At 34.8% G+C, this 14,108-nt stretch overlaps 1 protein-coding gene across 1 annotated transcript; it reads right to left on the bottom strand.

Annotated features, from left to right (window-relative positions):
- Positions 1 to 1,346: 1,346 nt before the first annotated feature.
- On the bottom strand, positions 1,347 to 12,432 carry MRPL39 (mitochondrial ribosomal protein L39). Its single transcript, XM_070943577.1, has 10 exons — positions 12,352 to 12,432; positions 10,513 to 10,719; positions 9,737 to 9,876; positions 8,438 to 8,537; positions 7,255 to 7,322; positions 5,894 to 6,006; positions 5,144 to 5,209; positions 4,098 to 4,248; positions 3,121 to 3,168; positions 1,347 to 1,472 (listed from the first exon to the last, which is right to left on the bottom strand). Exons 1-10 carry the CDS (start codon positions 12,398 to 12,400, stop codon positions 1,407 to 1,409), a joined length of 1,008 nt encoding a protein of 335 aa, XP_070799678.1. The 5' UTR covers positions 12,401 to 12,432; the 3' UTR covers positions 1,347 to 1,406.
- Between the last annotated feature and the right edge of the window lie 1,676 nt (positions 12,433 to 14,108).

The following is a 14,108-nucleotide window of genomic DNA, read 5'->3' as shown; positions in this document are numbered from 1 at the left end:
GTCGATCGAAAGGTTGGCAGTTCAGTGGTTCGAATCCCTAGTGCCGCAGAACGGGGTGAGCTCCTGTTACTTGTCCCAGCTTCTGCCAACCTAGCAGTTCGAAAGCACGTAAAAAAATGAAAGTAGAAAAACAGGGACCATTGTTCCTAGTGGGAAGGTAACAGCGGTCTGTGAGCCTTTGGCATTGAGTCATGCCGGCCACATGACCATGGAGACGTCTTCGGACAGCGCTGGCTCTTTGGCTTTGAAACAGAGATGAGCACCACCCCCTAGAATCGGAAACAACTAGCACATGTGTGCGAGGGGAACCTTTACCTTTAATTCTTTGTAAGAACTAAAAGGGGACCATGGTATTACATCCAACCATTTATTGTTTTTTTTTTAAAAGAAAGGTTATAAGCATATTAAATATTTTTCTGTGCTAGCCTCTTTCTTTCTCAACTACTTACCTCTATAGAATTGTATCTCTTTGACTTAGCCTGTGTCTGTTGCCTCTGCTAACAGTTGCCAACGACACAACTGAGTCCCAATAGGGAGGAAAGGGTTCTTTTCAGAAAGCAGCAAGAAAGTCATCCTGATATATCTATTTTCCCATCACTCTGCAAATCAGAGATAGAATCAGCAAAGCATTTTTTAGTGTCCTGGGCAAAGGGTTGGCACTCCAGAAAACAAGCATTATCTTAGAATATTTTCTGAACATCTTTATTTTAAAACTGGAGTAGGGTACTTGCTGCATTGGTTCAGTAAGCACAAGTCAAGCTCTCTTTGCCTTCAAAGAGGTACAAGAATATTATTTCAAAAATATTTTGTAACATCCAGCTGAAGCGTGACAGAGCTAAAATGTCTACTGAACTTGCTATTTTCATCTCATTCAATAATAAACATCTGTGGGTATTTCAATGCTTTGCTCTTATAGCCCATGGAGATTATATATATATATTTTCTAATCTGAATCCCAACTGTTTAAATAGTTCAAATCAATTTGGCTCCAAATATCAAATTACAAACATAAATTCAATCACACCCTCTTTGAATCTTCCATTCAAACTGAATTGGAGTGATGTGTACAGGCTTATTGCTCATATTCATTAACTGTGAATTGTAGAAGTATTTAAGCTGAGAGGAAAATCCAATGTCTGTCAGGATCAGTATCTGAACTCATCTCTCATTTTGCAACAGGCTTTGAATGCCTGCAGATACTGTAAAACACCCCTGGATATGCAATCTTTTTTTATTGCCATTACATCTAAATCCTAATCTGGTAGAGCAAGATTGATGTTCTGTGAATCTCTGAAAACCTTCTCTCAAAGAATTTTTTCAAGGAATTGATCTGAATCATGAATCTGTACTTTAAAACAATCTCAATTTAATTCATAAGTATTTCCACACATACAGATTAGAAAGGGTCAGGCTAGTTCAACGTTTGTAATTTCATTTCCATCGTTTGTTTCTTTTGGTCTTTTTTCACTGATCTGTAAAACATAATAAATGCTTGAGGTAAAATATGAACTTTCATATACCTTTTGCCAAATCCCCAAATCCGTTCCAATTCCTCCCCTTTATTCACTGTTCATACTGATCCCCCTGCATGTTGGCAGCCACACTTTGATTTTCTTAATGAGAACTGCAAATGGTAAACTGAAAAATCTGGGCGGAAATGATAACACTGTGCCTCCTGAGAAAAATATAATTCATTTCTCATTAACATTTACTTCAGAAAAAAAAATACTACTGAAAAAACACACATTAAATGTGATTTGGTTTAATATTCAGACTAGCCAGGAAAGAAAGAGGATACAGAGATGCTTTAGAATTAATGCTTGCTAGTAGATATTCTAACAGAAGTACTAATACACCGGGTAATACTGAACATTTAGAAAATATATTTATATAAATATGAAAGTAGCACTGACATTTGAAATCTTAGCTTTTTGCCAATAGTTTAAATTATCTGATAACATTAGATTGACAATGCCATGATTCTTAAACCCAATTCCTACTACTACTTTTATACACTCAAATTAAAGATCAATTTTGCAATTCAGTTCTCTCCCCATTCCACCCATAGGCAAAATAAAGTTTCAAGATTCCTAGCAATCTTCCAGTCATTTATGTGCAGCCCTCAGTGCTGCCTTTGGCCACAATTGTCAAAGACAAGCATTACATTTTTTTGGCCATCCAGAGATGAAAATCCTATATATACTGTAATTTATATTATGAGAAAAATAGACATTCACACACCTCCAAACCCAGTGGCAGATGGGTAAGAATAATGTCTCTACTTTTTAAAAGCAGGAAAATGTCAACAATAATTTTCATGGATGTTTGCAGTACACATGCAGTGTGTATGCAATCTAAAACATGGAGCAATATAACATACAAATTATAACAGAATAGTGCTATTTCATTTTTTCCAGGCCCAAGAACGCAAACATAGTTGTATGCCTTACATATAGTATTATGAACATCTTATGAAAAGTTCTTCTTTACACATTGGTAAATACTGTAAGTAGTCCTAAACTTATGACCATTAGGTTCACAAATGTTTGAAGTTACAATGGTACTGAAAAAAGTAACTTACAACTGGTCCTCACATTTACATCTGTCACAACATCACCATGGTCAAGTGATCACCATTTGCAACTTTCCCAGGGTGCTTCGAACACACATAGTCTGATGAGGGAAGCCAGATTCACTTAATGACTGTGGCAAAAAATCTCGTAAAATTGGGTGCCACTTAATGACCACATTTTTTAACAATAGACATTCCGGTCACAATTGTGATCACAAGACCAGGATTTCCTATAAAAAAATGTACAGCAGGGGTCTCCAACCTTGGCAACTTTACAACTTGTGGACTTTACCTCCCAGAATTCCTCAGCCAGCATGAACTGGTTGAGAAATTCTGGGAGTTGAGGTCCACAAGTCATAAAGTTGCCAAGATTGGAGAACCCTGCTCTAGAGTATCAGAGAAAAACAAACTGATTGTAATTTCTAATGCATTTTTTCTGAAATATTGATATTTTATATTACATTTTATTACAGGGTTGTGTTTCTTCATAGCTTTCAGAAAAATACGTCATGCAAATGTAGTGATTATTCCTTGAGGTTTAAACTTACTAGTTTCTGTGATCTTTTCCGCAATCTGTGCCATATAGTATGATAAAGCTGTAATGAAACAGAATCAGTCAGTATGTAAGTTTAATAAATCATTATTATTACTTTGCAATGAAAATGTGTTTCCGTGTTGTGTACTATGGGCAAAATCTCATGAGAGGATCAAATAACCACATTTCATAATTTTTCAGCTTTCTTATATAAAACCTCCCAAGATTTAAAAAGGGAAATCCAGTTGTATTTCTTAAGAATAAACATTAAATTCCATTATTTTGGGCACCAGTAGAATTTGTGTGTGTGTGTGTGATTAAAATTTAATGTTTCTCTGGAAAACATCTTTTCCCAAATATATCAAGCAAATGAAGCCTTTTGGGGGAAAGTGATGTTACATTTTCTAAATAGAAATACAGTACTATAATTTGAAGTTTGGCTGAATCTTTTCCACTAAACTCTAAGATGCTGGCTTTGTACTATTTATTTCTAGTAAAAAAAAAAAAGGAACAAGAGATTATTTCCAATTTCCCATCATTTTTCTTTCATTCTCCTTATGGATTCTAATTCCATAATTCTATGGAGCAGAGACTGTTTAGTAATTACCTTTCCTAATAATTCTTATATCAATTGTTGCTGGTGGTTGTGCGGTATAAAACCCATAAGTAGCCCTTTCCTTTTTTACTGGCCCTTAAACTCTTCAGTATTGCACTGCCAAATTGCAAGCATATTGTTTTTCATTCTTTTCAAAGAAATGACAAAAACTTTGCTAATTTTCCAAAACATTTAATGTGTTTATTTTACTTTTTTTAAAAAGACCTCAAAAATTCCCCAGGAGTTTTAAAAAGGGTAAAATATTTTCTCTTGCCTCATGAGAAACATCAGTGAATTTAGGACGAAGAATTTGAAGGCTATTTACTGCATACCATCCTAAGTCTATATTCTCTTTCTTATCCTAAACAAAAATACTAGTAAAATAGATTACTAACCTTTAAATGATGTGGTACAGAGATACCTTGGAATCTTCTTAATTCAGACTGGCTGCTTTGAAGATTATGAGCTGCTGTCACTTCATACTGATCACACAAGCTAGTTCTTGAAATATGAGGCCCTTCACTAATGTCTACAAAATCACCAAATCTGGTTGAAAACAAAACACAGAAAGCTTAATCACCCCAAAATGTGTTAGTGATAGTTTGAAAAGTGCATCTGTTACCTATCCAGTAGGGTGATAAGCTCCCATTCACTGCATGTATTGAAGTGAAACTGAATAGATAACTGGAAGATGGACTAAATTTCTTAAGTGTTCCCTATTTGAATTTTTGCACAAATGTGGCTTGGAATCATGGCCTAAATTTCTGTTTTTCTGACAAACTCAAAGCTTCTGGAATAGACTGTCTTTAAGGATCTATAATGAATTTCTCTCTGGCTGAAAAATTAAGGAAACATTAAACCTGTAACTTTTTATTTTTGCTACATATTTTGCCATTTAGAAGTGCTAAAATAAAGTCTTTAATGCCAGTTAACCAACATTTCTAAAATATATTATAGCTTTCTGGTGGTGATAGATTTGTCTACTGAGAAAACAGACCAAACATTTAAGATTTCCTTCACTCCATATAATTTTCAAGTGGAAGCTTCCAGAACAAAGGATTGAGGCCTTATTTATTCCTTATAAAATATTTGCCCTAATCACAAAAGATAATTCTACGAGTTCTGAAAGTGGACTGGGTCACTGAATATAATGCATTTTTGTACATTTTCACTATAATTTTAATGAAAAAGAAATTGCTGATAAATCATGTATTCCGATGAGCCAGGAATGACTGGTCTCTTCTTTGACATGACTTTAAAGGGAGAGAAAAAGAGAGAGAGCAAAGATAACTTTCTTCTCACTGAAGTGTTAAAACATTGCTCAGATCCTTATCTCATTTATTCTCCCCATGATTATAAGAATATTTCACTTCTGGTTCAATGTAAAGATCATAAAGATTTCTAGCTATTTTTAAAAAAGGCTGGCTTGGGCTTTGCTCACCTGTGCACTGTAACTACTCCTTTGGAATTTTGAGAAGCTCTTTCTTCAACCATATCCTGTTTGAACCTAAAACACAAAGAAACAGGTCCATAACAAAACTTCCTATTGTATGTAATGTAAAATAACCACAAATTCAGGTAGAAGAATATATACATGCTATTTCATTTTTTAAAATCATATGTCACTTTTCCTTCCTACATGCCAATTCTAGTAACACTGGGCTAAGGAATATTTTTTCTTTCTTTTCAAAAACTGAGAAAACATCTCTTTATACCCACCACCAGGCCTTTATTAACTGTTGCCAGCATTGCTTCTAGTAGAGATGTTCCTAAAACTTCAAAACCCTATTTTTATACAATAAATGTTGATGCATTTAAACCCACAGAAAACATATTCCATTTTACTCATTCTTGTTATTACTCTTCAAAGTGGAATGATGTGCCTTATCTATTACATAATAAAGAATATACAACATATGTTAAGTACAGCTGCAAAATATGGCTATTTGTTTTAACTGGAGCTATACATTGTTCATCCATACTCCTTTTCATTATCAGTAGCATATTAATAGACATGAAAACCAAAAGTAAACTGATAAGGACCTGTTTATTTTTTTTAATCTCAAATTATATTATAGATCTTCTGAATGAAATACTGATTTCAGATTATATACATGATTGCAGGGACAGGCAGATACACATCCTTTCTGAATGACATTTTAACTCTGACATATAGATTGTTAATACTAACTTGTTATACTCAAATATTTCAAGTGCCACTTTTGCATCGACATCCAGCACTTCAAACGGCAAGTCTTTCTGAATTAATCTGAAAGCATCTTTTGAAAGAGAATGGAGATTTTCCTTCAAAAATGAGATAAAAATACTGAGATTATATAGACAGACATGATAAACAAAAAGGTTCAAATAATTTAAGTACTTTAAATTCTTGGTGTGTAATATTTAAACATTATTCTGGAGACTTTTCAAGCTGTAGCTATTTAAGTTAGCTCTGTCTTTGCAGGAATATAGTAAGCATAAAAAACGGGACATATTTCATATTTACTATTCCTCCTTTCATCTAAGCTTAAAAAAAACTCAATATCCTCTATCTGCCCAGCAGTCTGGAAAATTATTTGGCTTAATTGATTTAAACATATCACATAGTGTTCCTTTTATTTCATCCCTAATGTAATACAGAAGGAAGTTTATGAATTAATAATTTTAGCAACTATAGCAAATACTATAAGAAATATTTGAGGAATAAAAGGGCAAGTTTGTGAGGCTATCTAAATCCAATTTATATATTTTAATACACCATACTTTTAAAAAAAGGTTCTACTATATTAAGGCAAGACTTAGCTTAAAATTAACCTGCCTCCTTGCATTTTTCTACATGACCTACAACCAATATTATTGGCTTCTCGCACAGTCAGCCAGTTGTATTAGGTACTTTTGTCTGCCTAACTACTGGTAGTCCTTTCCAAGGACCGGGGATAGACATATGTGGACGTTTGATGTTATTTTTATTATTATCATTTATTAAACATATGCTGTTCCACAGGGTAGAACAATGGCAAAAAAAGTTTTACAATAGAAATATGACCAAACTAAATATGACCAGACCAGAGCAGAAGAAGTTCCAGATTAGGTTTTATCATTTATTATTATATGAATTAAGGTCTGAATCCAGAACAAATATTGATTAATATTGACTCTATCATCATAGGATTGATCAATCAATTTCTGGTCTGCTAATTCTGCATATATTCTGTTTTCAGATCAATTTTTACAAAATATTTAAATATTTCCTCACATATGCATATTTTAAATATATTTTATTCAAAAAAATATACATTTGAAACCTAAATAAGTATTAGAAGCTTGGTCCAGCAGTCTAGGAATTGCAGTTTAATATCTACATTTATAACAAATGAGTTTCTCCAGTAGTTCAAAATCATATTTTATTAGATAATAAGAGCAAATAACATAGGGCACAAACAGATAAAGTTCTGTGTGGATACAAATGCCCATTGCAATTTTTACATTTAGCAATTATTCTTTTAATAGAATGGATATATTGAGTTGTCCATTACACCAGTTTGATCTTACCTCAGTTGGTGTCCATGCATCAAGTTTGCTATCCAAGATTACATCATAGCAAAACGCTCCAGACGTCACTATATAGCAAGACAACATTTTGAAATATTGATATGAATAGATTTTTCAAAGTCAGATATTTAACAAAGTCAGCCAGCATATAGTTACAGTATCAGTTTTCCCTCCCAGAAATGTAGCTGTACAATTAATTCTAAATCCATAATTAGGCATGTCTTCATTAAGCAAAATGTCAAACACAGAGTGCAAGTTTTTGGGTTATTCAGAATTCTTCATTAGACAAGATATTATCAAAACAAATAAACCCAGGATGGTAAAGGAATGAAATCTAAATATGGCTACATAGATTATTCTTGAGTTCTACACATCCCACTTTTGAACAAAAATAATGAATTGTGTCCAAATATCAAGATAGACTTTTAGGACTTCCTCCAGCATTGACACTTCCTCAGGCAAAAAACTGAAGGAACATTTTGGTCAAATAACTGAATGTCTTTGGAACTTTTTCACACAAAAAAGTTCACCTAACACTATCTTAATTTCTCTTTTTATTCAAGAGAATAAAAAAGAAAGATTTTTATTCAAAAAAATTGGGGAGGAGGGGGGTTATAACACAACTCTCTATATACATACATAAGTAAATTTCTTCTAGTTCAATGGGGTAAAACCTTTCAGATAAATTGAACAAATTGCAGAATTAATTTGAATATTAAAAGTAATATTCAAACTATGTCTGCAATTCTGTTCTATTTAAACAGGAATTTTATCTGTTCTGCCATAGTATGCAATTGAGAATTGAACACGGGTTAATAAATCATTTTAAGAAGTATACTTTCTCCAGCATCATGTTATTTAGCATGGCAGTTTTGGATATGGCCAATTCCAAATAAAGACCAACTGAAAAAACCATGTATACTATCTTCACAGAAAAAAGCAATTAAAGTATTTACCATCATAAGAAATGTATATAACTAGATGAACAAAAACAGTTGACAATGATCTACTGAAACTGGTAATTTAGTAAATTCAGCTTTGTAACCTTCCAGTGGGTTCAGACTATAATTCGAAATATTTTGCATGCACTCCAAATGCCATAATACCTACATTTTTGAAATGTGTAAATTACAGAAATTATTTTCTATGTTCATTGTAATACTCTTCCAGAGAGTTATGTTACCTGGTATTTCAGGAGCTTTAACAAGAGTAACTGAATATTCATCTTTAAATGCTTGTTCTAAAACACAGCCCAGAATCATAGCACAAGAGCGCCAATAAGCCTGCAATAGATTATTAATTCAAATTATATCAAGACAGTTCAATGTAAGTTTCAAAAGCAAAATTGAAAAGACTCAAGGCATCATTTATAAAATTTTATGTTTAACAGCAAATGTAATTAAAAACGCAGCCAGACATAAAAGATATTTGCCTTGTATTCTGTTTCTGACTAAGGAATAAGAATGTCATTTATTTTATTAATCAAAAATACTCCACTTGTATTATTCAAATCTTTAATTAGTAGAAAGTCAGAAAGATGAAAGAAACTTTATCCTTTAGATCGTTTATCCCTTATAACAGACCTCTTAATCTACCATTCACTTAAATCTGGGGAAAAACAGAAACTTTAAGATGAATATTAAGAGAAACAGAATATCATTATATTCCAATCATTTTTTAATCAACTTCTCTACAAATTGTTGGGTTATGACCTCGATGGTGCTGAATGAATGGTATACGGTTATTGAGTTTCTAGCTGCCACAGCAGTGCCATGAGAATTACAATTGTGTTTCAGGCATTAGCAATTATCTCATTCTTATGACAGTTGCAATATTCCAGTTTTTCTCCTGAGGAGCCCTGCTATGGAGTTAAAGGCCTGAAAAATCTGACATTTTGTAGCACATGCCAACTTGCAGCAATCATATCTACACTCTGCAATGTATGCACACCTGACCATATTGCACTGGGCCATAGGTGCCCTACAACCATGCCAAACTGCAAGACTTAACTTCTGCTTGGCTGCACTCCCAGCACAGCACCCTAAATTCTCTCCTACTTGTCCATATTCCATAGCACTCACCTGCCCACTGGCCTGCTTGCAAGCTAAAGAAAGATTTGTCACAACTAGGACTTGCAACTTCCTGCCTGCTTCTCCTTTGACTTTGCTTGTAGGAAGTCACAAGTGCAGCTTCCTATCTGCTTCCCCTTTGACTTTGCTTGCAGGAAGTGACAGGATGTCCTTGCTTAATAACCTATGATCCTTACACAACAACCACAATCAAGATTCCATCACTAAATGATGTAGTCACATGACATTGTGCTTTACCACTGCATCACTCAGTGACAGAAATTCCAGTTCCAAATATCAAAGTTAAGCAAAGACTAGCTGTATTTACATTCAACTAAATTTAAACCATGCATCCTTCTGTCCTTCAGGTTTAATAAAAACAATATAAAGCAAGAAATCCAGTATTGTCATACTTTGTTCACTTCTTCTGCATCTTCATCTTTGAAAGTAAGAAACTGAATTTCACAAGAATGAGTCAAAGGTCTGTACATATCCCAGTGCTGCCCATCTACAAGGGCAAGCACAGATCTCGTAGAATACCATTCACTTAAATCTGGGAAAGACAAACAAAATAAAATAAAAATTGAACTTCAAAGAATCATAGGATCATATTTTATTAGTGAAACAACAGTCTAAAACTATCACCTGTATAACACCTAAGGTAAAAACTAATTGTTTTTAAGAGAGGCAGCAAGGTTTCACCCATAGTTTTCTTGAATCATCTGTTACTTCTACTTGTTTTCTTTTTTTAATCCTACTATGAAACACTATCAATCTTTTTTGGTTAACAATTGAAGAATTTGGTTAAGAAGCCAGAATTTTTTTGCCTGTTTTGGATCAATTTATAATTCATTGCTAAATAGCATGATGATTTGGAATATTTCTCTCCTTTAATGATGCTTCATGGGAAATTAATAGGGATAGGTGAAATTGACTCAACAAAACTGAGGATTCCAAATTGCTAGAGATTAGGTATCAAAGAGGAGAACAGATCTGTAGAAATCAAGAAACATGTTAGGGAAGCAGAATTACTGGTGATCCCAAGTGAATACTTACTAAGAGTAAGTTTAGCTCCCAAACATTATGTATTTGCACAACTAACTAAACTATAGTCCTTCTTACATAAAACATGTTTCATTTGTTATTCAATTTGTTATTCAGCCTAACAACCACCATTTCAATTACTTACGCATAGCACAACTGTATGGAGTGGAAAGTCCTTTGTTCATTATAAATAAGGTGCCAGGATGTGATTTACCCACATGTTTTACTTCAATTTTCTCAATCCGTGGATTAAGAGACAGTTGTCTTTCTTTCTCTTTTGTGAAGAGATCGTTGCGCCTTTGAGCAATTTCTGCTGCTGAAAGTTGAGGAGCAGATGCAGTGGAAATTAACCCTGAGAAGAAAAAAAGAAATGTTTGTTAAAATATATTATTTTAATTGTCTAATATCATCTTTGCTAATACATTTATATGAAACTATGATATCTGATTAAAATTAATGAAGGAAAAATATTCCTTGCTGCAAGACCTATAATTAATATCTCAGGAACATCTGTGAAAGTGCATTTCCTTTACTCAAAATCTGACAAAAATGACTTAAATCTTTTAAGAGAAGTATGGTAAGTTCCTGCTAGTTTGAAATATGTGTGTATGTATGTGTGTATGAGACAGTGACAATATCACATGCCATTAATACCAGCCATAAGACATAATCAAACAATTATTTGAGTCTTTATAAATATGCACAATGATGCTATGAAGTTCACTGCACAAACACCTTACCACACACAATGCACACTGCTTCTAATATGTCAGACCTACCAACTCTGCTTTTCTTACCAACAATTATCAAGAAAATACTCTTCAATTTAAGGAGCAGAATTTGAAATGTCAGGCTATAAAATCTCCAGGGTCAAAAAGCAAGGCACCAGCCACATAAAACAAACTGAACTCAATGTTCAAAGTCATGGAATCCATTTTTAAATTCCAGGGTTAAACTTGAGAAATGCAAGCCTTCGACAGGAAATATTATTGATACTATGCAAATGGTTATCTAACTTTCCCTAATTATTTACAGCAAACAGCCATCTCCATTCTCAGGAAGCTGTTCTTGCAAGATTTAAGGACATGAGGGGTCCTTGATGCTGTCTGAGATTGTTTTCTTGCAGACATTTTGTTACCAAACTAGGCAACATAAGCAGTGCTAATAAGGAATGGGGTTTGCTCTCATTTTATATTCTAGTGGCTTTCCCTGTCAGTGTTAGTGGGAGTGATCTTGGTTGTTCTTTGGTCCCAACCAAATTTTAAACTTGTTAATGTAATATTAATCTTGGTGTAAATCTCTACTTATCTGGGTGTTGATTGCTGGTGAGGAGGTGTTCTAGTCTTTTTGTTCCCTTTTGGGCTTGTTGATTGTCTCTTTTGAATGGTATATAGATGTTGTTTGTACCTGCTGATGGACAATTTGTCAGAGTTAGGGCTATCAAATTGGCCATCAACAAGCACACAGACATAAATATTATTTGAATATTTGAATAATGTTAACAATATTAGACCAATAACAATATTATATTGTTGTTGGTCTAATGTTAATATTCAGATTAGCATTAGACCAACAATCAAGAAACAAACAATATCCCAATCAAGGAATTGCCAAACAAGCTAACAGTAAACAGCCTAACCAAAGAAATACCAAGACCATTCCCACTAACACTGCCAGGGCAAGTCACTAGAATACAAATTGAGACCAAATGTGTATTCTCCTCCCTACCAGCAATGATGATGCTTCCTAGTTTGGGTATCGAAACGTCTCCAAGAAAACAACCAAAGGACCCCCGATTTTCAATTCTGGGTTGCAGATATTCTGCTCTATCGTTAAGAAGGGCAGGCAGGGATTGCAATGTTTTAATCCAAGCAGTGCAATACCAAGATCTATCGAAGTGAATGGCAATATAATAATTCCTTAGCTGTATCCCCTGAGCCCAGAGTTTAAAGCCGCCATCCCTCGGGTTCCTCCTTAGGCTTACTTTTGCTGCAGCCCCGCCATAGTCCACGGGCAAACGAAAGAGAAGCCATCCCCAGTTTCCTTTCGCTCGTCCTCCACCACCTCCTCTGGGCGGTCCGACGCACTTCGCGTCCTCCGGAAACCACCGATCGCTACAAAAAGCGTTCCGTCTCTCGCGGTTCCTCTCATGCCGCTTCGCTTCAGCGGTAATCGAGGCTATTTGGAATGAATGCTTTTTTTTTTTTTTTTTTTTTTTTTTTGCGCGTCGCTATGAGAAAAGAATTTACGGGAGAAAAGACTGTTTAAGGCTTCTTTTTTTTAAGGCTGCCATATCGGTGCTACGAAGTTCCGAACAGCCACTCAGTGATAGCCAAGGAGTACTGGTGATTTCGTTGCGAAAGAAAGAGACCGCTTTATGACATTTGCTTTGAGCCATAGGTATAAGGAGATTTGTCAGGAGGCGGGTCGAAAACAGCCACCTTTCTATCTTTTTGAATTGTCTGATCTTGAACCATAGACAAAATTTCTTTTATGACATGAAGAGACGGCACTGCCCTACGGTACTGTCTGGAGCCTGCAAAGTTTGCTTTGGAAATCCTGGGTAGGTTTTCGTTACTCAGGGATGCAAAAAGACTGCCTTGCACTAGACTCTCCTATAAGGAATCAACTTATAGATGGAAAACTCTGTGATATAGGGAAAACTGACTCCAATTAAATTATGATAGTGACGATTCATATTCGTCTTCGTTCCGAAACTGCAATCCTAAAACCCTTTGCTTCGAAGTAACGCCACTTAAAATAAACGCAACTTATTTCTTCTGGATAAATATAAATGAACGGGAAGAGTTCCAAAGGGGTAAGAACGAAGGTTGTTTTCAAAGATAGTTGCGTTCCCTGATACCTTATGGATTCACCTAAACAGCAATTAATTCTACAGTATTCGGGACTGCAAACTCAAAGATGACCACCAGATGGCAGCGATGCGTTTCCGTATCTCTACTTTAGTCTCTTGTATCTGGACTGGAAGTTTGTAGTTAAGACATGATAGCCCTACCTTAGCTACTGTATGTCTAAATAAGACCAAAGACAAAAAGAATAATTTTTATTTTAAATATACTTGTGTTTTACAGCATTGACAGTGATAACTATCAGTGATGTTTTCAGGATAGTTTTCAACTTTCTAAAAGAAAGTGATGTGAAATAAACAGTCTTCATCTGTCTTCGTACCTTATTATAAAGTAGCTTTCAATTACACTTTAGTGGAGCTGGTGTTCAAAGAGTAGGATATCACCATTGAAAAAGTTCATTGCAATGCTCTGCTTGGAAGGCCTCAGCAGAAGATTTTATGGCTCAAGTAGAAAGAGGATTTTTTTCTGACATTGTGGCCTTTAGCTTTTAGGGCTCTAGGGACTGAAACCAAGGACCATCCCAGGACAGTTCTTCAGTTCAATGCAACAGGCATGCAAGAAAGCAATAGGTGACAGCATGTGCATTAAAACCTTGTCCTTGAGCTGATATTAGTGTCTCCTTGTGGATTATGGTCTGATGTTTCATCTTTTGGTTGAACTCGGTCAATTGTTTCTTGGTCCAAGAAATAATCAATGAAAACTAATCAAGGAGAGAAGCAACCTAGAATTAAGGAGAAACTTCCTAGCAGTGAGGACAATTAACCAGTAGAACCTTCAGATGTGAGTGCTTCATCACAGAAGGTTTTTAAGAAGTCACTTGTCTGAAATGGTATAGGATCTCCTGCTTGAGCAGGGGGTGGACCAGAAGACC

Source organism: Pituophis catenifer, unplaced genomic scaffold (assembly GCF_029215685.1).
Source record: "Pituophis catenifer annectens isolate HBS135680 unplaced genomic scaffold, rPitCat1.0.hap2 SCAF_4, whole genome shotgun sequence".
NCBI lineage: Eukaryota > Metazoa > Chordata > Lepidosauria > Squamata > Colubridae > Pituophis > Pituophis catenifer.
Note: the sequence above shows the minus strand (reverse complement) of the source record. Positions and strands in the feature narration are given on the sequence as shown.

Bases quoted from the DNA above. Each gene is read 5' to 3' on its own strand.
- MRPL39 (XM_070943577.1), bottom strand. From the start codon at position 12,400: ATGGCTTCTCTTTCGTTTGCCCGTGGACTATGGCGGGGCTGCAGCAAA. The intron at 6,007-7,254 runs GTAAGATCAAAC...TCATTTTTGAAG, and splicing joins ATGCATGGACACCAACTGAG to GAAAATCTCCATTCTCTTTC. The intron at 4,249-5,143 runs GTGAGCAAAGCC...GTTTTCAACCAG, and splicing joins GGAGTAGTTACAGTGCACAG to ATTTGGTGATTTTGTAGACA.